Genomic DNA, 27,503 nt, shown 5'->3' on the forward strand with positions numbered 1-27,503 from the left:
CTGGATAATAGGAGTGTTGTTAGTGCTGCATAGGTGGATGCTCTTTGAATTGATAATATATTTCAATATAGACAAATGCTCTTCGAATTGATACACATTTTGAATCTGTACATTTTAATATATGGATGCTGTTTGGATTGATAGTGAATTGAATTGATTGGTTTTAAATGGAGATATTTGAATAATCCTACATACTGTATATAGATGGATGCTGCTTTAATTGTTACTGATTTTGAATGAATACGTTTGAAAATGTAGCCTAGGGGCACTTGAGGTTTAGTGCCCAGGGGCACCACATTGACTTAATACGGCCCTGGGATCTACTACAGTGATAAGACAATTCAACTTGGCTGTAAATGCAGTAGAGCTGTAACAAAATCCGGGTTATCCGGTTTTCAACCCGGATAAATACGTCACCCGGGCAGACCGGATGGTGGCATGCATTTGATCCGCCTTAAAAAAAAAAAAAAAAAAAAAAAAAAAAAAAAAAAGATCCGCCCAAGTCGAGCCAGACGGCATTTCATTATGTCAACAAATGGCAGTTACAGCGCTCTTGCACCTTAGTCGTGAGAGAAATGATGAAACCGGAATATATATCCCTCTTTAGTTGCCTACTAGGCTACAGTCATTCTTTAGCATGGTGTTCAGTCACACACAGTCACACACTGAGTGAATAGAAACCTAACTCCCGCCCCGTTTGTCACGAGCCCGTGAGTGAGCCATGCCCCCTACTGATCCGTCCTGACTTGCGATCCGTCCGTTACTTACAGTGAGGGACGAATCCCCGCTGACTCGTACCACCTGGGTGACTCACGGCCCGACAGCGAAAATCCTTGCTGCCGCGACCGGGCGCTCGCTCGTCAAGTCACGAGACAGAATCGAAACTTAAAAAGATCCGAGTTGGCTGAGTCACCCAGAGCCAGCGATTCAGTGGTCAGACGGGCAAGTAGCGGATCCATGCCAACTCGGATCTTTTTAAGTTTCGATTCTGCCGGCAGCAAGGATTGTCGACCCATCTGACTGCTGAAGCCTCTGTACCTCGCTACAGGCAGCTACAGGCTCGGTTAGCGTGGCTTCATGCATCTTGTACAGTCGTTGAAAAATAATCATTCAGTGATATAGGGAGGGCAAGATCATTCCATGTTGTTTACTTGTAGGTCTAAACTCAGCATTGCCTCACCTAATGCTACCACATTTGTCGCTGTGTAAATGCACACACTAGCTGTTGTGTCTGGCTTTCAGATAAAATGGCACTGAATTATTACTTGACAAAAATAAATGAATGAACTTGTAGCCGTAGGCTGCTCTTTGATTTATCAAAATGAATTGATAAATGGGACAAAAAAAGGCGAGGCGCATAGCCACTAAACGGCAGAAAGGTTTTTTTTTTTTTTTTTTTTTTTTTTTTTTTTTTTTTAAATAAGTGATTCAAGTGATCCGTCCAACTCGAATCCCCTCCTCGAAATGATCCGATCAGCCCGGATTGCCCAAAAGATTCGAGTTAAGCATCTCTAAAATGCAGGAGTTTTTTAAATTTATTTTGAAATGCAGGCTTTTATGTTGAAACAAGTAAAACAGGAACTAGCGCCGGTTAGCTCCGTGAGCTTCACACACGGACCGAGGAGCACCTGTAGCGGTGATGTCCAACTTTAAAATGAAAATGGCCGAGTAAAAGTTCCGTACCCTTCTCCATGTTTGGGGGTTCCGCAGCAGAAAGCAACAGACTTTTACAATAATAAAACCTGCGTTAATGCGCGATAAAATATTTATCGGCGTTAAAAGATTAACAAGTTAACTCGTTATATCGCGTTAACTCGCCCAGCCCTAGTTTTTCACACACTGCTTCTGTGTTTTTGTCTCAGCTTTCGTTCAATAAATAATGGCACAGCGTAATATGTCATGTGCGGTTGTTCATCTGAGGTTGGAGTTCCTTTAGTAAGACCTGGTCAGGACCAGATGATTCAACTGGATGTATACCTCTGTAAATCTGCCGGTGCTTATTCATTTTTTTTATTTTATTTAGATCAGGATTCAGATCGCCATTTTGTTTATTAAGCCATAACATTCAATGAGAGTGTTCCTGAGAGTGACATTGTGAAGTTTACACAGTGCAAAATTTTCTTTATGCCCACATCTGAAAATGCGAAAGCCACATTTGAAGAAGGACAAAAGTGCTGCTGTGTTCATGACATTCCTCGAATACTTAAATCTTAACAGCTTATGGTGTTTTCCCACCAAATTGTCCTTGTTAAGGCAAAGCGTTACCCAGTTAAGTCCCTTCCTCCTTCCCACATATTCCCACTTCTGCATCTCTCTCCCTTTACTACCTGCACACAATCTGTCCTTTAGATTAATTGATTCTTTTAAATCTCCTCTTTCCTTCCACCCCTCATAAATTTGTCGACTCACTGAAACTTGCGCTTAAAAAGAAAACAGCCCATTGTTGACTTGCTGCTTGTACCTGTTATGGTATGGATGGATGTTTTCAAAGGGAAGGTTGATCATCAAGAGAGAACACCAGCTCATCTGCACACACTGTCAGGGAGCTGATTAGCTGAAGCGAGTTGTAGAGAGCTGTGCGTTTATTTGTGCCTTCAGCTCCCATGTTCCATTCATGTAAGTTTTAGGCTCTTATTCCCTCACCTGGGGTCCCCACTTTGCTGTGCCTGGTTTGTGTGTAACTGGCACTGAACCATGCCGTGTCCAACGGAGCCACACTGTCATACAGGCCGCTGTCTCACTCGGTGCTTCCATGTTGTCTTTGACAGGATTCAGTTGTACAAGTGTTAGAGAAATATGTGTCTTTGTATAGTTATGTCTTCAGTTGTTGGCTGAGTGAGTAATGCTCAAATTCAACAGCCACAGATGCACACCAACCACTTCAGAGCTCCTTTGGTGTTCTGTCTGTATGGAAGTGAGCTGGCATGGCAACAACACTTTAGATGGCTTATTCTTAAAGCCGAAGCAGAGCAACGATCGTGATATAAAACCTCACCAAAAACAGCAACACGTTAGCACGGCATCCAGAAGGTGAAAATGAAAAAGATGAGTTGTGGGTCTTTTTTGTTTTTTTTGTGGGTCAGCAGACCCACAAACCATGGCTGCTAACCGTGTTGGAACAACCTCCATCACTGTGGTGGTCGTGTTGGCTCATGCTAGAAATGATGCAAAGCTCATACAAAGCAAGGCAAACGTAGAAATGCTCCACAATTTTCGGGTCCTGATCCAGCTCTTACACGTGAATTTTATGCATGTGCTGATATTGAGAGCGGGAGCTCATTTACTTGAACTAAAATATTAGAATAAGCTCAGCCTTCATTTTGTCCTGGATAAAAGTATAAGCTTAACAAAGTCATGTAGAAATTGGAAAAAAACAAAAAAGACAATCATAACCGAGAATCAAGCAAAGGAAATAAAAGATAAGTGATCAATAATAACAGTAGTTAAAAATGTACATTTGGCTGAACAGTTAGTGCATAGTCTTTTTATGGCTGTTTTTGTTGGTAATGGTATCTTGTAAGCATACATGAGGCTGTAGTAAACCACTTGGCACTGTCGGATATGCCGCTGTAATTTTTCTAGCTGTAATAACGGTTGCATTGAAGGTTGTTCAGATCCAGCAGGCTGCCCTGTTTTTCTGGATAGTGAATAAAATCTAACCTGGCTGGAAGGTTTCCAACTGCCTGTAAAATCCAGAATATTCCTCAAAAGTTGGTCGATTGCTCATAATGACGAATGAGAGAAACGTTTCTGTTTTCATTTAGCCTTTCTGCAGTCTGCTGAAGTTCATCGCTTCTCTGGAAAGCATCGGAGTGTCTGCTGCATACAACTTCCTCCGCGGCACGTTAACCTCACGCATAAGAAGGTTTCTCTGTTTCTACACTAAAATGTCTCAGAGTAAAGGACACGCTGAGTTTGTAGACTGCCTACTCTGTAGCAGGATGTGCGTTTCTGGCAGCGGGTTCATGGTGGCGAGCTCCACCTTCATCTGAGCAGAATGTTTAAACTAAAAAAGAATTTATTTAAATGATGGATAACCAATCATTAATACTGCAACAGTATTAGTTTGATGTCCGATCTGCGAACGATGTCAGTATCTGGGCCTGATAACAGTAATGGATAGGATCAGTCTCAACTCTAGGAAAAACGTGCATTTATATTCAACAGCAACTTGTCCTACGAGCTACTGTGTTTAATTATGAAGTTAAATTGTAGATGTCTCAAGTTTAATTTTACAATAAACTTTTTTTTTTTTGCTGCCGTGCCGCTGAAGTCATCTGCTGTGGAGAACTTGGTTTTCAGGCGATCGTCAACATTTCTCAGGTTAGATCTGCTGACATGTCCTGCTTTGAATTCCACGGCACAAACAGTTCCGTCTTGGTCTCTTGGTTCAAACTGACTTAAAGGCGGGGTAGGGGATCTTTTTCTGGAACATTTTTTTACATATTGCTTGAAATACTCTTCACACCCCCATTGCAACCAATTAATTAAAAGTTTCGACACAAATATGAAAAGTTTTAGTGGCCTCTAGAACGTACAATCTTGGAAAAACAGTATCCAATCATTGTGAACGGACCATTCACAATGAATGGATACTGATGCCGTCTATCAAACTGCAATCTGCTCCTCCCTCCCCCTCCTCCCCCCTGTGCGCGTACCCTGCTCCGTGAACGAATTACACGTCCAGAAGCTTGGCAGGAAGCTAAACTAGACCCAGCTTGGCTAGCACCTAGCATTATTAAACGTATAGTTAGCATAAACTAAATACTAAATACTAAATACGGCAACGATCGATGCTTGCTGTCAGAACAGCGCTCGTGCACCTTCGTGCTCGTGCGCGTTCATGTACTCTAGAGGCGTGCCTTCGGGGGGAAAGTGAAGAAAAGGGTTGGGACTTTGGACCTGTGTATTTTCAAAATGCAGCTTCGCTGGACTCAAAATCCAGGATCTCCTACCCTACCTTTAACATGAATCAGTAGTTTGCAGTACAGTCAGATTTGGTTGTTTTGCTCTAAATGTGCTGAGTGTGGCACTTTGCTTTTAGATTATTTTGGCTCTGTTCTTTCATCGTGTCTTGCTGAAGATTAATGGATAGTGTCAAAACTTGTAGCAAGACCTCAGCATTAAATGCTTTTCTGTGGGATAAGATAAGTTACAGAATCGTGTCAAATGATCGCAGTGAACAGGGGCCAATATCTGCCCTGGTCACAGGTGGAACTGAAGGGGCTGTAAACTATGTTGGTGTCTGTTGGAGCCAGAGATTTAAGTAAAAATATAGACTGCAGCAAAAGAGATTCACTTCTGTACTCTTGAAGCTGTGAAACAGACAGGATTTCTGGGCTTGCATCAAATAGCCATTTACAAGGTATCTAGTTTCAGAATGAACTGTTTGTTCCCAGTTACTCGTACCATTTTATATCTGGACGCCATGGTCTCGTAGGTCTGTTATGCTGTGTCCTTGTTTCGGAGTTAATCTGGTCTTTTGGGTTTGTTGTGTTCCCTGTTTTATTGCCCATCTCATTCTTTGAATTTCCATGCCATGTATTTTCGTCTCCTTTACTACTTGTCTTTGAAATTTGGTTTCCTTCTGCTTTTGTCAGCTTGGTGTTTGTTAAGATCTTCTGGCTTCCTTTGGTTGCTTTTGCTTTTTCTTGTGTTGTTTGTTTTTTGGAACGTTCTTGCTTCCGTATAATTGTCTCCGGTCAGGCTTACCTTCTAAGGGTGATCCAATAGGTTTAGTGTCCACCTTTTACGGGCTGATATTTCTCCTGAAAAATGTGATTTGTTGTCGTTAAAATGGAAAATCTGAAAAGGATTGCTGATCATTTTTATTTTTTAAATAAATTAAATGAAGAAACACTTGATTTATCCCAAAGGGAAGTTATATCATTTTAAATGGAGAGGAGAGCTGTTATTGCAACCAAAGCCTTTTAGAGGGCAACATTAGGTCTCAGAACTGGAATTTAAAGCAAGCAAGTATTATTTCTTAATATTATTTCTTTAATTATTTAACGCCGATAAATATTTTATCGCGCATTTATGCATTAAAATAAACTAGCAGGTAACATCACCGCTACAGGTGCTCCTCGATCTCTGTGTGAAGCTCACGGAGCTAACCGGCGCTACTTCCTGTTTTACTTGTTTCAACATAAAAGCACGTATTTCAAAATAAATTTAAAAAAACCTCTTGCATTTACAGCCAAGTTTAATTGTCTTCTCACGGTAGTAGTTCCAGTCTAAAATATCACTTCAAGGCAAAACACACAACTGATAGCAGCAAGTCATTCAACAGTGGAGAGTGGAGCGAGGCTTCTACATAAAAATGCTGATGGTAAAAGTGTGTTTGCACATCAAATGTTATGGCACTTTCATTCATGACAGTACATTTAAAATAAAACTAAATGCTAAAAACTATACAATACTTTTGAATTCATTTTTGGATTTTGTGTACAAATGCGATTAATCAGGGAAATCATGTGATTAATTAGATAAAAAAATGTCATCATTGCCCAGGCCTACTTCAAATACAACATGTGATGGGTATCTGCATCAGACGATCCTGTTTGCAGCCATCGTGATCGTCCCCAGAAATCCTGCAGGATTCCTGTTTCATTTAGGAAGCGCTTGTTGTCTTGGGATTCTGTTCAGTTTCCCTTCCCATCTGTCTTACTCGACCTGGTCTTGTTTCGCTGACTGCCACACACCTGCCTTACATTTGTCAGTAGTTCGCCGAGCATTTGAACTCTCTGTGGTTCCCTTTGTGCGTTGCAGATCCTTGTTGGCGTCACCCTCCCTGTTCCTGGTTGGTTCGTTGCTCTTTGTTTCCTGAGTTTCTTGGGATTTCTGTTCAGGACTATGGCAAACTTAATGTTTGTTTTATTTCTCTTTCTTTTGCAGAATCTCTGGGTTTTTCTTTGGCAAAATTAAAGTATTTGATAGATGCAGGCTTGAGTCAGGAAGAGCAAGATGAACTGAGTTCTCCATTGACCTCTAGCAAACTTGAGATTCAACGGGCACAATTTGTCACCCGTGCCCTCTCCCTTGCCCCTATGGCATGAACAGTGAGTGCAAGACGACCCATTCATCTGGGATCAATTAACCAAAGCGGGCAGGCAGGCTCAGCCAAAGCACCCTTTTTCGACTATGCTCAACATAATGACAGGCTTTCAAGCAATAATGCCTTTGTTCTGGATGGGTCTGTTTGTTTTCTTCCTCTGGTTAGATGCATGTTTCAATGGGGGTGCATCTGAGAAAGCCTATTTCTGCCCTCTTGTTTTTGGGTTCTTCAAGTTTCCGTCGCTTTTGAAGTCTCCTTATTTAGTTAAAACTTAGGGTGGACCATCATGGATGTGGCTGAGAATGCCATGCAGAATGGCATCTTGGGTGAACAGTGGTTGGCATTTGATGCCAGAAACCCCAAATCACTCCCCAAATGTTTCCATTCTTGATTTTATTTTTTCTATTTTTTTATTTTTTCCTCCATTGCCCACCGTTTGAGGTCATTCCTTCTCTACTCCCATATGGAACCTTTACATTTTGCTTTTCAGTCTATTAATCTTTTTGAACAAGTCAGATCTGGTATTACAGAGTGGGTTTGAATGTGAATCAGCTTTAGCTTTTAAAAACAACAATTTAGCAAAGGTAAAAGCATTTCCCCACATTGTTTCCAGGCTTTCAGAGTTTTTAAGCATATTGTTATAATTTAATATTGACAACGAGACACTGTTGACTGTCCAATGCCAAATCGAATACAGTATGGGGACTGATATTAGCTTTAACACCAGCGATTGAGACTGCTGGAACTTCATTGGCCTTAGTGACAAGCATAATACTAAGCATACTTAATATTGACAGGACTTGTACAAGATGTGATTGCAGTGCTGGGAAAAATGCCCCCCCTTTTCACAAATAGGTGCAATAAGATTCTACCAAACCCGATTTCACACAGTTTGATTTTAGCCCCTCTGAAGTATGACTCTAATCCTTTTGCCCTGTCACTTGAATTGCCTTTATTGAACTGCATAAATGTCCTTGATCTCCTGTTTCGACTGACAGTTCTGCAATTTTAAAATCCTGTGCTGCTGTCAGTCAACGTGCTCTGATCACTGACCCAAAGAAACACAACTAAACTGTCTTTGTTGTTCATACAAACTTTACAGGCGTGTGTGTGTGTGTGCGGTGCTGAAAATAGCCAGCAAGCCTTTGTGATCATAGCAGACCGTGTTTTACAAGTTCAGCTGTGTGTGTGTGGGCGGGCGGGCGGCTGTGCGTGCATGTTCATACCTGTATGTTATCTAAACAGTCTCTTCTGTCAGGTAATATCATTCGTATTCCAAGAAACACCCACCTGCCTCCTGTATCTGGTTCACCCTGATATACATGGAAATATAAGATATGGACACCTGAGCAGGAAAATAGAAGAAGCTGATGAAGTAAGGAGGGAAGTGCCCTTATTGTGAAATCGGAAGTGTGCGTTCTGCCTTTTTTCATTGTTGTCCCGATAAACAGAGCAGACGCCTTTTTAGGATGAGCTGTGAAAATCATCTAAGAAAACTTTAAAAGTGTATTTCAATCCCAACACCACTCAACTCTTGATAAACTTTATGAACTTATCTATTTATTCCTTTTAATTATTCATTCAAACATTCATGGTGTTCAGAAGATAAAAATGATTTTTCAACGGGTGATGTTCTCATCATTTATTATGCATTTTAGTTGATATATTTTTAGTCTTTGACTTTTTATCTTGCTCTCTGAAAAGTTCCTGTTATTGTTGTTGTTATTATTATTATTAATCAACAATGTGACTATTCAATCAGCTGTTTGGTACAATGCCGATACCACCATGAACTCCATCATCCCTACCATCAACAAAGCAGTAAAACGGAATTTTAAAGACTTAAACATTTAAAATGAGAAAACACTGCAATAAAACCCTGCAACTGAAAATCCATCTACGGTTTTCCACCTGAAAACTGCAGGTCCATTATGACTAAATGCAGTCGATCGCACACAGAAAGTAGATGGTCTCAAACAAAGTTGGACATTGTAGCACTTAGATTTTGCCCCTTAGCTGTGCACCACAGGATTTTAATGCAAGGTGCATGTGGTCCAAGTATTTTGGGAGTAATATTTTCTGAGCATTGGATCAGCTCTGAAAAATATCAAATATTTAGCTTTGAATTCAGGATGGTGGCCAATTTAGAAAAAAAAAAAAAATGTTTTGGTCTTTAAACCATCCATCCATCCATTCATTTTCTATACCGCTGAATCCGTAGGTCGGGTCACGGGGGGGCTGGAGCCTATCCCAGCAGTCAATGGGCGAGAGGCGGGGTACACCCTGGACAGGCCGCCAGTCCATCACAGGGCCACGTCTTTAAACCAGTGAAAGGAAATGAATACGAAGGGTTTCAGAATCATAAATGTTGTATTATTGTGTAGTTACTGTTATCATAAATGGAGCAAACCAGCATCTCTCTCCTGCTGACATCGGCCTCCATGGCCCTGACTGACCTGTTGGGTTAGTTTAGGAACCTTGTTGAGGGCAAGAGGAAATCATTAGTTTCTCTGTTCCTGTCCGCCATCCAAGAGCATTATGGGAGGTGGAGCTGCTGCCTGAGTGGTTAACAAAACTCTCTGCTTCCTGTCTTTTGTACTGCTGACTTGACATCTCCTGTGTGTGTGTGTGTGTGTGTGTGTGTGTGTGTGTGTGTGTGTGTCTGTGTGTGTTATGTAGTTCTTGGCTAGAGTTTTTATGTGTGGATCATCATACTTGAGTCTGACTTAATGTTGAGATTTGGGCAGTTTAAAGCCAATAATATTCCTGTGCGTACTGCTAAGACTGAGTCTGGCAGCTTTTGAGAATACATAAAATCAGGAAGACCATTTTGGTTGCACTGTTTAGGCAAAAAGCTTATGATGTTCAATACGACGCCTATTTTTGTGCTTCACGTCTCTCTTTTTTTTTCTCAACTTTGCATTCACAAGTACAGTCATTAAGGTGTTGGACTGTGCTTGTTGGATATACCTGTGCTTTGAAGGCTAATGTGTCCCTTTGTTTCTCTCCAGATGTATGGGCGTTACACCCAGGAACTTGGGGTGTACGCTAAAGAGGAGGCTGCTCGGCTGAGGGAGAGCGGACAGAGGCGGTCGGTCACTGAGCGAAGCCGGACCCTCGACCTGCTGGAATACGAAAAGGGTCGCTGTGCCAAGTGTCGCAGTAAGTGTGAAGCCTCAGCAGCTGATAAGCAAGCAACTGCAGATATGGTATTTTTATGCAATTTACAGCAGCCCTGGTCTTAGTGAGACATCAAGATTGTGTTTTAGAAAAAGAAAGAAAGGGGTAAGTGGTAACCCCCCCCCCCACCGCCTTCCTCTCAGTTCTGTCGGTGGGGATAATAACAACTGCGTGTGGGGGGGTGTGTCTGAGGCAGATAATAATGAGATTAGATAAGATTTTGTACAGCTCACATAACAGGATAAAACAGAATGTAAGCAAAGTGGGGAAAATCTTTGTTATCCATATGGAAGATGAGAAAAGGCATCGATCTCTTAAAACATGTCTCTATCCAAACTTTTTCTGCAGTCTGGCTAATGTTTCTCTGTCACTGTGCAAGTTGAATCTCAGCCCCAAACCGCTCGGCACCGACCTGTTTTGCTTGAGTTTCTGCCAGGTTGACCATTTGTCTAGAAATGAACCAACTGGTATGATTAGCTTATTAGCTCTTGTTTTTGTTCTTCTTCTACTTCTCCTTTTACTAGTTCTTCTTCTACTTTTCACATCAACACTGCATTTTGTTATCTTTGTACATACAGTACATGTCGTGTCTGCTTTGTTTTGTGATTTTATTTATTTTTTTATTTACATCATTGAGCATTACTTATACCTAACACATAATCATTTCATCTTAACACAGATATAGTTTCATGACACGGCATATTTCTGCCAGCTCACAACGTTGAGTATGTACGATAAAGAACAGCAGCAACATAACCGCAGTGATCTGATTGGTTGCTGTCTGTATTGCAGGGATGTAGAATGATATCAGGGGTATTGAAATGTCTTTTCTATTTAATGAGATCCCATTTAATGACTGTCATTGCTGAAGTGCTGTTGAGCATAAAAACCAGTTCAGTTCAGTGCGGCTGCTGGTTCTGTGTAAATGGAGGGCCCTCTACTGTTTTTTGTTAATAATTGCACCCAGCACCAGTGACACACAGTGAGGTGTTCCATGAGTTTCGTGCATTGGTGGTGTGTGGTGGTTAACACGTCTGCTCACAGCAAGAGGAAGCTACCTCCCACCGCCCAAAAAACAAACATGTTAGGTCAATTATTGTAAATTGACTCTTTTTGATTTGATTTATTTCAGATGTTCTAGGGAGATCAACAACCTCCAAGTCAACAGAACAAAATCATATAAGCAAAATCCCACTTAACACACCTGAAAAGGAGTGGGAAGAAGCATAGCTTATTGAATCCCACCCCTACACATTCAAAATATAACACATATTACTTGTACGCACCTCCATGTAAAATCAAAACTATACCATAAATGTTATACATGCATATCCAAATAATACAAAAAAGAAAGAGAGATAGAGGGAAAAACAAAAATAAAATCACAGCATGTTTTCACTCATGTATCTCTGAAAAATGGTCTGTTTATACATTTTCTTGAATTGATACAAACTTTGACATTTTTTAACTCCACCTTCAGAGCATTCCACATCCTTACTCCACATATTGATAAACTGAAACCTCTCATTGTCGTTCTATTCCTGGTTCTTTTGAAATTAAATGTCCTTCTTAAATTATAATGTACATCTCCCAGACTAAACAATTGTTGAATGTTACCAGGTAGCTTATTATTTTTTGCCTTGTACATAAATTGCATTGTTTGATATTTTACCATATCAACAAATTTTAAGATCTTTGACTGCAAAAAAAGTGAATGAGTATGGTCCACATATCTTACCTTATGAATAACACGAATTGCTCTTTTTTGAAGAACAACTATAGAATTCAATGAACTTTTGTAATTATTGCCCCATACTTCCACACAGTACATTAAATAAGGCAGAACTAAAGAACAGTACAGAATATAGAGTGAATCAAAATCTAAAAACATTTTGGCTTTATTTATTACTGAAATACTCCTTGATATCTTGCTTTGTAGGTATTTGATATGTGGTTTCCAACTTATTTTATCATCAATTATGACTCCAAGAAATTTTATTTCAAAAACTCTCTCAATGTTCACCCCTTCAATTGAAATACATGCATCTGTGTCCCGTTTACAGTTTCCAAACAACATAAATTTTGTCTTTGCTAAGTTTAAGGATAATTTATTATAATCAAACCAAACTTTCAATTTACTAATTTCAGTCATAACATCATCCTGTAACTTCTTTAAATTATCTCCTGAACTAAAAATGTTTGTATCATCAGCTCTGGGAGTGAGTGTGAGCGTGCATGGTTGTTTGTCCCCTTTGTCTCTGTGTGGTCCCTGTAACGGACTGGCAACCTGTCCAGGATGTACCCTGCCTCTCACCCAATGACAGCTGGGACAAGCTCCATAGAAAATGGACGGGTGGAGTTTCGTGCACGGGTCCTGTGCTCTCGTCTCACTAGTGAGTTTTAGTGTTTTAATGTCCATCTCTTCCACCTCCTCTCATGGACAAGGACTCCGAAATGCAGATTGGTTGAATCGATCAGTGCCCCTGCATGTAGCTTGAACTATGAGAGATGCTGTTTGGAGAACACCACAGGCATGCGCGCACTTTTATCTTTGCAGGAGAAAAACACAAATATAATCACTCAGATTGAGGCAAAGAAAAAGTGACTGGCTCAGAATGCTGCTACAGTAATGTAGCTGAATGCTGCAATGAGCATCAGTCTCCGGCCTATCATCTGAATTCTTTGGCCCCACAGGAACTGTCATCAGGTGTGTGTGTGTGTGTGTGTGTGTGTGTGTGTGTGTGTGTGATGCAGCATCCCACGGTTGCCAGGCTCTCCCAGATGCTTCAGACATTGTTCATGTTGAAATGTAATGAGAGTGGAGCAGCTTGAGCAACAGGTGTCACCTCAGTCATTATAGCCAGCGGTGCAGCAGCGTGTGTGTTTGAGTTCTAAGATCCTGCCGGCTATTCACTCCACTGTATTATTAACTGTAACCTGTTGATATGTAAACAGTGTCAGTGTTTTGGGGGGGGCACACTGCCCTGGAAACTCAACATTCACACATCTAACTACATCTTGAGGCAAAACCTTTTTATCAGTACAGAATAAAATAACTTTCTGCCAGAATATGTCCTTAGAAGGATGGCTTCTATTTCATTTATGTTATTTTAGGTTTGTTTTTATTTTATCCGACTTCAAATTTGGGTGATTATACAATGCTTGTAGACTACTGTCTGCTCCGAGGCAAGAGTAGAGGGATTTTACAGTTTCCACTGTGCCTCACACCAACCATGTAGGTGTACCGCAGCAAATACTGAGACGCAAAGAAACAAAATGTGAAGATGCTTTACACCTGAAGATGGTGCCTTTATTAGCGCTGGGTTAAAGGATCATTTGTCATGTCACTAAGCTCACTTTGAACCTCGTGTTTTAGCTTGGATTCCTTTCACCTTCTCCGAAGAACTGCAGCTGTGCTCAGATTCTGAACCTGGACTTGACTACCTCTGCCCTATTAGCTATACTCCATCATCCAGTCTTACATTAGCAGTAGGACCCTTGCCCCTTTTCAGGCTATCAGAAAAGCTGAGTCGGTCTTTATTTTTAAGGGGCTGTACGTTGCTCGAGATCAAACGGAGTAAATATTTCTAAATCACTATAAAGAAAATGGACATTTACAGCCAGTGTGCTGTAAAAGTGCTTCCATAAATTTTGATATCAGTTTTTCTTTAACTGCAGCTGATGCATTAAAGGCTTACATGGAAATCTGCATGTTCCTCTTGATACGTTACATTACAGAACACGACAGAGGTGGGTAGTCTATGGGAGTCCAGGCATCAGAAAACAGCTGCTGTTCAGGGCTCTGAGTATAAAGATAACCATTCTACTTTTCATCTCTTTTCCAGTTTTCATATCGTGGGATTCACGGAAAGAGCCTTCGCAACGTGAGACCATAGATTGTTGTGATAAGGAGAAACGAGTTGTCAAATCATTATGCATAAATACAGCTGATGGTAAACTGGCACTATAATTTATGACGCTGTCAAAGAATCTCTATTTCATTTGGATTGGTTACGGTCTATGTTATAAACAGTTGTATGCGTAGTGGAAATCCTTTTTCTGTTGTTATAAGTTCTACCGCATCACTGGTGAGCCAAACTTCTCTCCACACCTTCCTCATATCCAGGTCGTCTTTGGTCGTCTATCAAAACAGAACAGTCTGAACATTCAGTTTTTTAAATTTTTTTAAACCTATCTAAAATAATTTAAATTTGTAAAGATATTCTCCAGATGAACCACACAAAAATATGATGAAATCATAAAATCCAAAAAGGCCTAATTAGTCCTTAGTTCCAGCTCCTCTGTCTTTTGTGTCATCTTGAATTCTCTTGAGGATTTCACTGATGGAAAACAACATTCTTCATCAGTCAGGTTCCAACTTTCTTGTACAGCAGTCAACAGATGAGCTCTGTAGGATGGAGCCTTGTCATTTTTTAGATTGGGACTATTTGCTGGCCATGCCACTGAGCAAATGTCTTTCCTGAAGAAACGTTTGAACCCTCTTTGCTCTGTGGAGAGATGCATCATCATCCTTAAGAATGAGCCTGAGTTTGAGTGCATTTTCTGTGTAATAAAACTTCATTTTAACATTTTCTTTGAGTGTGTGATCTTCTTAAAAAGTGTCAAATGTGCAGTATTTCTCATTTGAACCCATAGTACTGATGGGATTTTGGATCTGCTTTAGTTTTCTAAACGTGCTGGGATTATTTCACAGTAATATTTACACTCGCACCTCCAGTTTAGCTTTTGCATAATTTCCATGCTGTGAGTTCATTATGGGAAGAACTCGAGCAAAGCAGCAAAGCTGAACATTGTTCCTACCCACACTGCCTGTATTTGGAGACCATTAAGCAGAAACGAGTGGCACAAGAGTGAGCATATGGTATTTTCACTGACAGTTGGCTGTTTAACCATCTAGTGCCATCTTTGGGGGAAAATCCTTTTTTCTTTTTCTGCTGTTGGCCAGCAGGGTGCAGCATTGAACTTCAGACTGTTGCATTCAGATGAAGGCAGAAGTAAGTGTGTGCGTGTGTGTGTGTGTGTGTGTGTGTGTTGGCAGGCAGACATGCCTCTCTTCCTCTGCGGGTGTGCTTTCTGTGTTTGTGCTGAGGAGTGGACTCTGGACATCAGGAAGCATCTTTTCAACCTCAGCCAGTCGCTTGCTCACACTACTTCAACAACACAAATGCACCATATGCATTGTGTACGTTTTCCTATCCCCTACTTAGCAAATTATTCTATATGTTGGAGTAAAGTTAGTCCCAATTTCTTTGTTTTCTTTATTCTACTTCATAATCGTGAGAAATTTGAATAAACTGTGCAGGTTCATGGTGTAAAGATACTGTGTCTAATGAGAAAGTGAAAATTTAAACTGGATCCCTGCAACAGATCGGGTTAGAAGGCGAGGATTACACAAGCACTGATTATATTACTGCAGCTGTGTGTGTGTGTGTGTGTGTGTGTGTGTGCGCGCATTAAGCCTGTGGGCTTCCATGCAGTGTAACAAATTTTACGAAGAGCTCAGCCATGAGAATGGACGTGAAATATTCAGGTGACGAGAGGGACTTACCCGGGCACACACACCCTCATGCACACGTTCACACACACACACACACACACACACACACACCGTGCAGCAGTAGAAGGTAACTCACTTGTGATAAACCAGTTCAATTCCCAGTCAAGCTTTATTTATCCACAGATGGGACTTGGTGATGTGGAACTTGCCAGAACAAATCTACATTCAGTTCTTTCCTCCTCTCAGCTTTTCTCTTGGTTATTGTTTTCTCCATTTCTGTTCTTTCAGTTTTAACTGCTGTAAAAGAAAGTTGAACATATATTAGTTTTCTTGAGATGAGTAAAAATGTTAAGGTGATAAAATGGCATTTTATGTCATTACACTTTGTGTGTGTGTGTGTGTGTGAACACAGATCTACACTCACCTTTCACTGCTGATGTCACAGACTCCCTTATGGGCACCCAGTATGCCAGAAGTGACATCGCGCGCTCACACAAACACTCACACCCACGCACACACACACACATTTTTGCTTCAACAGGTGTGATGTCAGCAGGACCTCAGCATGGCGCCACATGTTACCATAGTGACCGGCAGGCGCCTAGCGACCAACAGTTGCTCACAGGCTCTTGTTTCCGTTTTTTTTTCATTTTCTGTTGCTTTCCATTCCATCTTCCTGCTATGTTCTCTTTTCTCTTCATTCATCATTCTTTCTTCGCTCCGTCTTCTCCTCCTGCCTACATCCCTTCACTTATCCTTCCATAAACCAGTACTAACCAGTAATTAGTAACTAGTGACATCGGTGACCACCATGGGGATGCAGGTTCACACACCACAACTGAATAGACCAACTTACAGCAACGTTTTTTTTTTTTCTTTTGTCAAGCGTCTTAGTTGCCTTTGACATGTTGTGTAAGAAGAATTTGAATTAAACTTTGAACTGCCAGTGTTGAACATAGCTCAGGCACATTTGTTTGGTCTCAGTTTGAGACCTGTTACTGCTCCTGCACACCAAACTGACATGTTTGGGTCTCCAGAAGTTAGCATCTGACAAACTAAACGGCACATGAGCACAAAGCAAATAAGACTTGCAACTGCCAGCCCGGACGAGCAATCTGCACCTGTTGAAGAGGTCATAAGGGTGCAGAAGGGGGCAATGACGCGTACATTATACAATAATAGGAATCTGAAGACCGTGCAGATTTGAAAAATGAAAAGGGTGGGCTTTGTGTTTTTGTGTGAGACAGAACTTGTCTCTGCTGAGTCACGAGTCATCAGCTGGTTCTCAGTTTCTTTCCTCAACATGTTGTCAAAGTCTTGCTTGTTATGGAGAAATGAGCAACTGGTAGATATTGTGTTTGATATGTTAAGTTAGCCTTTAGCTGCACTTATTTGCTACGCTGAACAGCTGATCAGAGTTTGCTCTTTCACACACATCCACAGGGGCGATTCTGCAAGCTAAAAAAACAAAACAAAACAAAAAAAAAACACGGACTGTGTCTGACAGTGGGGACGGGGTGCACACACCGACTGGACATGCAACACACCAAGCCAAGACTTGCACTGAAATGCAAAATCTTCCCCTCAGTGTTCTTGATCTCATCATTCAGACAAACATTTGGTGCAACCAGAGAGCTGTTGACAGTAATTTATTGTCCATAAAAAAAGTAAACCGCTACAGGTACTGGACTGAGTGTTTGAGAATTTTGAAACAACCGCCACCCCGCACTGTTGCACACCTTAAGGCGTGTTGCAGGAAGAATTGGACAAAATAACACCTTAAGACTCTTCATCACCTGGTAGCCTCAATGTCAGAACGTCTTAAGTGTTGGGAGGAGGAACAGATGGAACGTTACAAAGTGGGAAAAGGTTTACTGTCCCAGCTGTTTGTGGAACCAAATGTAAAAACGGATCAAGGCGTTTCAGCTTTTTCTTTAGAATTGGATTTTTGCATACCATCACAGCTTTTTCAGATTTGGGGTCGTAAAATGTCCCTGCCACAGACTTCTGCTTCTTTCATATTCTCAATGCATCGCCATTTCGAAACTTTCTGATTGATGCAGTGATTGATTAAATAAAATGTGCCAGATGCTTAGTTGTTATTGTTGAGACACAGCTGATCAGCATCAACCCCACCAGTCACCAAAAGAATACAAGCTGTTCCGACCACATGCATGCGCTCATCTGTTTAAATACATACATGAGCCACATTGGTGCCCTGCTCATGTGGGTGGGTGTTGGGCACTATGCTGACACATTGTGGAGGCGTTCAGACGTCATTCACATCCAGCCATCAGCCAAGTCCAAGAAGTGAGACGCACACACTGACAAACCTGCAGTGTTTAACTGCTTGTGTGTGTGTGTGTGTGTGTGTGTGTGCGTGTGTGTGCTAGATGCAGAGGGATAGAACTTTCACTTTAATGTATCAGGTAACCAGAGAGACTTAGGTTCCTGATCAGTATTTGATTCTCTGCCACTCGAGCAAATTGTGTGTGTGTGTGTGTGTGTGTGTGTGTGTGTGTGTGTGCGCGCGTTTACGTGAAAGAGAAAAGAAAGATCTTGAGCTGCTGTTGTTCAGTAATTCTACCATAGAGGTTGTGGCGCAGGCCCAAGCATGTGTGTTAGCAAACAGGGAAGTCACCGGCTGCATTGTTGGCTTACACTGATTTATTTTTTATTTTTTTTGCCATCTAAGGAATGGAAGGTTGAGCAGAGACGACACCCATAACCTCACGAGCAAGGAGAAATAAGATGGTGACGTCATAGTTAATATTCATACGCCTGTCCCAAGATGGCAGCAGTCCAAATCATGATGTGTGTTGCAGCAGGAAATCTGCTCGTTCTTTAATTCGGTCACCTGGATAGGAGCTGATTCAGTGGTGGGTTGGATTGTCCTCAGGTTTTACAATGAAATGCACAACAGAGCCATGCTGATTGTGTCTCTTATGATTTGTTTATTTAGTTAAATCTTGTCTACCATTATATTTTTATTTATATATATATAAACTTCTTGCTGCTAATCCATCATTCTTTATACTTCTTTTTTTCCTCTCAACATATTTTCTTCCTTGACCTTCTGACCTGTATTTCATCTTCTTTTCCTCTGTGTCATCTTTCCTCCTCCATCCGCCTCTTCTCTGTTCGTTCTTACCTCTCGGCTCTCTTCACTTCCCTCTTGGTCATCCATCCTTCACCCCTTCTTCCTCTCCCTCTTCTCTGCTCGGTGCTATTTAAAGTGTGAGTGTCCATGTGTGCCTTCCTCTGCATCCATCTGAAAGCCATCATCTGAGTTATTACCTTCTAATCATCAGTGAGTCCAGGGTCCTGCCACAACACACAGAGATTTGTCATACTTTTCACATTTGAGAGACAAGCGGAGTGGGCCAGTGCCCCTGGGCAAGCGCCCCGGGAGTCAAGACGCGCCCACAGGTGGGTGAGGCCGCGAGCAGCGGGGAGAAGCAATGCCCCCCCCCCCCATCAGGAACAGCACAAGCAGGCCAGAGGATAGCAGGACCCAGACCCAGATCCAGTCACCCCATAGATCATATAAGAAAAAAAAAAAAATGTATATATATATATATATATATATATATATATATATATATATAATCTCTAAAAAAAAACAACAACAACACATCCACACACACTCGCACAGCATATGCATCCATCCCCCAACTCCGCTGGAGTGTGGCGCAGTGGGCACATCCGGGGGCCAGCAGCCCCCGAGCCACCACAGACCCCGAACCAGCAGGACAACTCCTCCTCCTGCCCCCCCCCCCAGGCAGCAACCAGGCAACAGGGGTGCGGGAAGACCCCTCCCCTCTCCCCTCTGGCTCTTTGATATTTTCTAATAGTGAGCATTTAAAACTGAGGGGCAAGCAACCTTGTGGAACTGGGAGCGTGGCCCTCCGGGCAGCCTACATACCCAAAGAGCCCCGCCCACCAGATACCACTCAGTGCTATCACCCCCCAAAACCTAATGTGTGTGTGTGTGTGTCTCATGATTAGTAATGTCTAAGGTGTAATTAAAACAAGGGCGGGGGGCTGCAGAGTGCAGCAAAGGGGACCACCTACGTGGACCCATCCGCTGCCCCCCACAGAACACACCCACCCTCAAACCATACATGTGTGCTGTGTACAGGAGCCAGAAGGGAAAGGGGTATGGGGATCTAGAAGACCGTGGGAGCCTCTCTCCCCCGGAGAGGGCAGCCAAGGAATGGCTGCAATAGGCACCCCTGTTTCCTGGGATCCGCCACAGAGCAGGAGGGTTCGATGCTCACCAGGTCCGGGGCCCGCTCGGGGAGCCACTTGGCAACTCGAAGGCACCCACCCGCCCCACCCCAGACGGCCCCTACAAATAAAGAAAAGAACAAAACAAAACAAACAAAACAGAACAAAATGAACAAAAACAAATAAACAACAAACAAACCACACAATCACTCCGTCAAGCCGCCACCCCCAGCCGCCAGAGAGCACCCCAGGCCTGAGACCCCCCAAGCCGCCCCCAACCAGGAGAGAAGCACCGCCACACCCCACCGCATGCCACCCCCACCCTAACCACACGAACAGCCTGCAGACACATCAGAGATCCCAGAGCAACCAGCCCGACACCAGGACCCGCACCGACCCACTTTCACGGCGGCGTGCCCAGGGCAACCAGATCCCCCCGGGCACAGGCAGGGCACCCCCCAGGGCGCAAGGCAGCGCCCAGAGACCAGGGCCCAGGCCCAGCACTACACCCCACGCCAGAGCGGCGTGGCCACCCGACCCAGAGCCAGCGACCACCCCCCCATGCCCACCAAGAGACCACGCCCAACACCGCAAGACAGCTCCACCCACAAGTCCCCCAAACTGCCAACAATGATCAACCCGGCCCCCACGACCCGAGAGACCACCAGAAACCCGAAGCCACACAGCCCCCCCCCCAGCACACAACCAACCGCCCAGAGCAGCGGGACAGCAACACACCACCCCCACTATGTGATAAAGCTAATCAGCGGAGACCAGAGAGAATGAAATTCAGCCAGTTGATCTTTTGAGGAGGCAGACATTGTTTCCATGCTAATTTGATCTGAAAGAAAATTTCTAAACTGGTTAATACACAGATTGTTCTCTGCTTTCCAGTTCATGAGAATAGTTTTCTTTGCGATACATAGCACTGTGAGGACCATGTGTGCAGATTTAATTTCCATGTCGATGTTGTCCAAGTCACCCAGTATGCACAGTGTGGGGCATGCAGTAATTTAATGTTTTTTTTTTTTGTTTTTTTTAAAGTTTTGAGCCTAAGGCGTGTTCAAAGTAAAGTCAAAGTCTCAAGGCACACAGTAAAGAATAAGCAGTTCCTCAACCAACTAGTGTTCGACTGTTAGATACTTGAAGTCCATATGGAGCCTTGAGCGCTCCTTTTTTTTTTTTTTTTTCTTTTTCTTTTTTTTACACTTCTGTTCCCTTTTAAATCAGTCTTGAATGCAGTCCTAGCCCTGGATGTCGGCCACCAATGAAGAACTGCGCTTTTGATCTGTTGCGTGACTGCGAACGCCAGAGATGTTCAGATCGCAATTTTTTTTCACAGGCACTTTTTCTGATGATGACTTACCCGTAATTCAAGGGAAGCGAAGCACCATACCCTATGCAGGGAAATGCAGACTGTAATGTAAAAGGAGAGAATTGGGACTGGGCCTAGAACCTGGATTATTTGCGGTCCTGAGGGATGGCTATCAGAAGAACCCGTGGAACGTCTGGGATTTTCTCTGGGCACACTGGTGCACTGCGCCACATGCTTCAGGAAGCACTGCTTTGATGGTGTGTGTTGTTTTTTTTTTTAACCCTCAGATCTGAAACATGTTTTGCCTGTTAGCACCTGAATTTTTTTTTTTTAAACTTCCAGCACTATTCGCACATTGTCTGCACTCGCGACGCCTCATTTAGAACATCCCGGAAACGGCGCGCAGTTTTACAACGCTCAACAACGGCGTCGGTCCAGCCTGTGCTGCTGATTGGCTACTTGTTACATCTACGTCAACACTGGACTGTTGGAGTGCTGCTGTTTAATGTCACGGTGCCCGGCTAAATGGTCGACTCAGTGGAGTAGACGTATCGAAAGACCTGGACCAGTATTTAATCTGCATTCTGCCGCTATTGCTCCTGTGGGTCCCGATGTGCTCAACAGTCATTTCTCTGTCACCCTGCAACTCCAGATAAGCTCATTTCCTAATGACTGACAGATGGCTTAAAAAAAAAAAATGTTGTTGCTTCACTATTTCCTTCCACTAACAAGTGCAGTCCGACTATATTTAAAGTCTTGTGCTGTTGTCATTTGCAAACAGACTATAAAATATTGAGTTTTAGGGACACACCTCAGTGTACTCATTAGCACAGTTTCCCGCATAATGACCCATTATGTGTTACACATACGGCACTTAACCAAACGGTCGAGGAGAGACACAGTTATTTAAAGGTTTATATTTACGAATGAAGGAAAAAAGGGTCTGCAGGTGCCTTCCATGACGACTTCATTCAGAACAGCTGCCAATCATGATACTGCGCCTCCTTTTAACTGATCAGAAATACTAAGGTTTGAACAAACGTAAAGATAACGGTATTCAATATGTCATAAACTATACAGAATGCAGAAGAAAAATGTAAATTTTTCTAGTTTGGAGCAAGCTCAGTCTGTGGGGCACATTCTGCTCCTGCCAGGGTGTCGCAGTGACGGTGATATTAAAGAACATCGAAGTTAAAAGTGCACATAATGTTGCGCTTTTGTGTTTGCGAGCGTTGTATCAAAGACTCACACTGTTGTGTCCTGAAAAAGAGGCCGAACACAACACACGAGTGAAGTAACAGATTAATTCTAAGGCCAGTTGGTAATATTATTGTTGTTTCTCAAACCTTTCAGACATATTGTCTCGTTGTAGTTCTTTTGGAATCCTTTTGAAAATGATCTGGTATTGCGACAGTCCTAATTTGCAGTCAGCCAGCAGGGGGGGATCAAGATGTGGCTTCACTCCTGGGGAGCTGTCATGTTGTTGCTGTTTTCTGTACCGAAGCATCCAGAATCCGGAGCTTAACAGGCCAGCCGTGCCAAGTCACAGCCGTGAAGCTCTGATCAGACATCACTGTTCTTAGCTGATGTTTGGCAAACGGTTCATTTGAAAAATGAATATAATGTAATAATTGAATACAGCCTGCCCTTTGATGCACTGGTGACCTATCCAGAGTATAGAAAATGGATGGATGAATACCCCCCCCCCATTTGATCATGCCATAACCTTTGTTACTCTTATTAAACTGTTATCTCTTCTTCTCCCTTTGTTTATCACCATCTCTCCCTCCTCTTCCAGCACATATACTTCTCTGCCTCTGGGTTTACAGTCTCACATCACTCCTTTGTCCCTCTCCCCCCACTTTCCTCTCCTCCTTGTTCATTTGTTGTGCTGCTGAGTTTGAACAGCACTCCCATCAATCACAAAATAATGATGTTATGTAGAAAATGTATGTGTATCTTTCCTGATGGAAAGTTTGTTTTTTGTTGTTTTTTTTTGTTTTTTTTTTCAATGATGGATCATTGTGAGGAAAGAAACTTGCACACGCACAGTGGAGCACTGCTTGTGTATTTTGTAACAGTGTCATATGGTCTGTTTGTCCCCTAGGGTCAGGGTACCCGTATGTTCTGGAGGCTCCCGCCCGGGACTTTTTCTCTGGTAAACAAACAAACAACAAATGCATCAGCATTTCCAGTTTGACAACCCCCCCCCCCCAAGCTACCAACTAGGCCTCCTCAAACTCAACCTTGCAGTACTACAGCTGCACTGCTTCTCCATCATTAATCTTTACTAAGTGGTCATTAAGTGTTGCTGCAGTGTTATCATGCTGAAGAACCATCTCCCTTGCTTTGCAGTCTATTAATGCTGTCATTATCTTCAATTAAATCACATGGTTGGCCTCTGCACATTTAGCCAGAAGTGTTTGTCTTGGGGAAAAAAAAAAAAAAAAAGTCTAGGGATCACGTAGTTTGCAAATTCGCATCCAGGAGCACACACACGCACACACCCACCCTAATACACACACTGAGTTTCTGAGTTATTTGTCGCCATCCAACATTAAAAAATACCCGTGTGTGCATAGTATTGCCATTCTGCTGTGTCTCTGTGTTGTAAAAGACTAACTCCTCCACCAGCCTGGCCTTATTGCTGCTCGCCTCAAGCCTTAATGGAATGTAATAAAGAGCTCTGAACATTTTCATTGTGCGTTTTGTGTGTATGTGACAAAGGAGAGATGAATCTCTCTGATTAGGTGGTACAAGTTGCAGAAAGGTGTTATGATCAATGTTTCTTATTTCTGTTGTGTATGTCCATGTACGGTGTTTATAGGCTGCGTCTTTTATTCACTGACTGTGTGTGTGTGTGTGCGCTTTTCTGTATTGTGTCTTTGCTTGCAACTTTAAATACTTTGTTCCTTTCAGTGCTGCTAATGGTGTATTTGCTTTATTTCTCATATGTATGAAGGCATGCCTGCATGCCTTCATACAGCCTGCGTGCAAATATGTGCATATATAGTGTGAATTTAAGTGTCAGTGTTGAAGGATAGCGTAGGTACTACATGTGCTATGAAAATGCTCTGGAGCTGGTTACGGCAGGGTATAAAAGTGTAAATCAGCACACTGGTACGTCTGCAGAGCACTGCAGAACGGAAGTGCTGACTCTGCAGTGGCAGAGCATGATGTGTGTGCGTGCGCGCGTGTGTGTGTGTGTGCGTGTGTGTTAGGGGTGTGGTACTATGGGGGAAGTCTATAGCGAAATTGAAAGCAGAAGAAGCGTGCGGATGCTGAGCATAAATGGAAAGAATATTTTCAGTTGAAGGAGAAGGAAAAGTCAACATGAGAAACGGCAGAAAGAGATGAAGGGGGAGTTGATGGCAAAGGTCTGGAGCGGGGATGGATGAAGGAGATGGAGACAGAAACAGAGAGGCAGAGTGAGACTCAGAGAATTAGTGTGGAGCACATCCTGTAGCCTGTGGTTCACCAGGCTGCCATCCAGGAGATGAAAGGACTCACCGCTCCTCCGTATGATCGGCTGAAAGACGCGCGCACACAAAGTGCGGAGCACGTTTCTCCAATGCATTTTGGCCACACACATTTAACGAAACTGATGGACTGTTATCGTGCTTCTCAGTCCCACTGTGTGTCTGTCTGCCTTGGCTCTGTAGAAATCAATGTGCCACTTCCTCATCCTCCTCCCCCCAGCGTCTGTGCACGTGCTGGGCTAAACTTCCTCATCATCATCAGTGCTTCACTGTTTTGGTGAGAACCATAAAATACTAATTAGTGACAGATAATATGTAAATACGTGCATTAGTGCATGGAAGCTGATTCACATTTTCAACCATAATCTGTATGAAAACTCAGTTCTGATTGGCTGCAGCGTGTCTATTTATTTCTTATTAAGAATTTAGGAGCTGCATGTTCATCCCTCTACATTACCTTAACCATACCCATGGTTTACAAACACTGAGTAAGTCATCTTCGGGACACTTTATCTACAAATGGGCACGCCCCCTTTCAACATATTGACTTAAGTAATCATCTTAGATCCCAACTCTCTGCTTCAGGCTGCAGCCAACTGCACACACGTTGACATGTGTTCATGAAAAGTCTTCAGCGATTCAGTATATGATGACATGGTTTGACAGTTTGCTCGTCACATTGGTTCACTCTCCGCAATATTGTTTGCTAACACGTCTTAGCTTTGTTGCTCATGAAAGGGTTTTATGAGCTAAGCAGACTGTCTCTGTGATAAGCTGTGGTGACTTCTCAGTTCTCCCAGAAGTAACGGGGTTATGCTTCGTGGCCAACTTTAGATTTTGATTGTGAAACGTATGACAACAATTTTTACCAGTCTTGATATTTTGTAGGAAGAAAAATAATTGTATTAAGGATAATGCAAGGGTTGTTGTATTGATCTTGGTAAGTGTGTGGGGTTGAAGATGGGAAATGTTGTTGATCAGCGGGTTCATAGCTGAAGGGAACTGTTAATAAAGGAGATGGAGTGATGAGACAAATCCAGAGCTCCAGAAAAGAACCAAGCACAGATTGCCTGCAATGAAGGGGTTCAAAGCTGACTTTGGGACTGGATCCTGTGTAACATGTAAACAAAAATAATCCAATATTTTATTCACAGCATAGCAGCATAGAAAACATCAAAAACAATACATGGCTTTTTATCTAGTGACTCAGTTGTCAGCAGCTGAATGGGAAAATAACAGAATAGATCAACTCTGTAAAGTTAGATCAAATCAGATCGAATCGAATCAAATTTATTTGTATAGCACATTTCATGTACAAAACAATTCAAAGTGCTTCACATAAAATAAAAGCATTGCAGCAGGGAGTGTAAGAAGCATTAAAAATACATGAAAGAATATAAAGAGAAACAAATAAAATGATTTAAATTAATTTAAAAACAAGCAACAGTCCAGATAAATTAAAAGATATCGTGCAGATTTCTTTCAACAAAAGAAATGGTTGGATTACAAAGAGGCAAAAAAAAAAAAGGCACAAGATCACACAAGGAGAGCATCTTGAATCCATTGGAGCCAGTTCTTCAATTCAATTCAATTCAAATTCAAAAATACTTTATTTATCCCAGAGGGAAATTAAATGTTGATGTAGCTCAATTAAATCAAAGAGTTATTATAGATGCTGATGGCTGTGGGCAGGAAAGATTTCCTGTAGCGGTCCGTTTTGCATCCAAACTGAAGAAGCCTTTGACTGAAGAGACTCTGTTTTCTGATAACAGTGTCATGGAGAGGATGTTCAGGGTTGTCCATAATTCTCTTGATTTTATGCAAAATCCTTCTTTGCATTATTGTCTCCAGAGGTTCCACAGTCGTCCCCAGAACAGAACCAGCCTTCTTTATCAGGTTGTTGAGTCTTTTTAGGTCCCTGGTTCTGATGCTGCTGCCCCAACAGATGACGCAAGAGGAAATGACGCTCTCAACAACAGACTTGTAGAAGATCTGCAACATCTTGTTGCAAACCTTGAAGGATCTTAGCTTCCTCAAGAAGTACAGTCTGCTCTGTCCTTTCTTGTAGATGGCTTCACTGTTGTGTCTCCAGTCCAGTCTGTTGTCCACATGAACACCAAGGTATTTATATTCCTCAACCACCTCCACTTCTTCTCCCATGATGGAAACAGGGTTTGATCTGACCCTGTTTCTCCTGAAATCTACAATCATCTCCTTTGTTTTGTTAACATTCAAGATGAGATGATTGTTCCCACACCATGCCACAAAGCGGTCCACCAGCTCTCTGTACTCAGCTTCTTGTCCATCTCTGATACACCCGACAACTGCAGAGTCATCTGAATATTTCTGTAGATGACAGGAGTCTGACTTGTACTGGAAGTCTGAAGTGTACAGAGTGAAAAGGAATGGTGAAAGTACACTCCCCTGTGGTGCTCCTGTGCTGCTGATCACTTGGTTAGACACACAATTCTTCAGTCTGACAAACTGTGGTCTGTTTGTCAGGTAGTCATTAATCCAGGTGATTGTTGAGGCCTCCACCTGAGTCTTCTGGAGTTTCAGACGAAGCAGATCAGGCTGGATTGTGTTAAATGCACTGGAGAAATCAAAGAACATGATCCTCACAGTGCTGCCTGCTTTATCCAGATGACAGTGGGTTTGTTGAAGCAGGTGTATGATAGCGTCTTCAACTCCAACTCCATGGCGATAAGCAAACTGCAGGGGGTC

General features: G+C 42.5%; 1 protein-coding gene across 8 annotated transcripts in view; it reads left to right on the forward strand.

The window, feature by feature from the left end:
- LOC142388626 (chloride channel protein 2-like) overlaps window positions 1-27,503 on the forward strand; it is a 203,466-nt gene that overhangs the window by 79,105 nt on the left and 96,858 nt on the right. For 5 of the 8 annotated variants that reach the window (XM_075474102.1, XM_075474099.1, XM_075474101.1 and 2 more), the window contains exons 2-3: window positions 10,069-10,219; window positions 23,408-23,458. In XM_075474102.1, coding sequence (XP_075330217.1) covers window positions 10,069-10,219; window positions 23,408-23,458 — 202 coding nt within the window. The remainder of the gene's footprint in view (window positions 1-10,068; window positions 10,220-23,407; window positions 23,459-27,503) is intronic. The other 3 variants (XM_075474103.1, XM_075474104.1, XM_075474105.1) reach the window with 1 other exon arrangement.

Source organism: Odontesthes bonariensis, chromosome 9 (genome assembly GCF_027942865.1).
Source record: "Odontesthes bonariensis isolate fOdoBon6 chromosome 9, fOdoBon6.hap1, whole genome shotgun sequence".
Lineage (NCBI taxonomy): Eukaryota > Metazoa > Chordata > Actinopteri > Atheriniformes > Atherinopsidae > Odontesthes > Odontesthes bonariensis.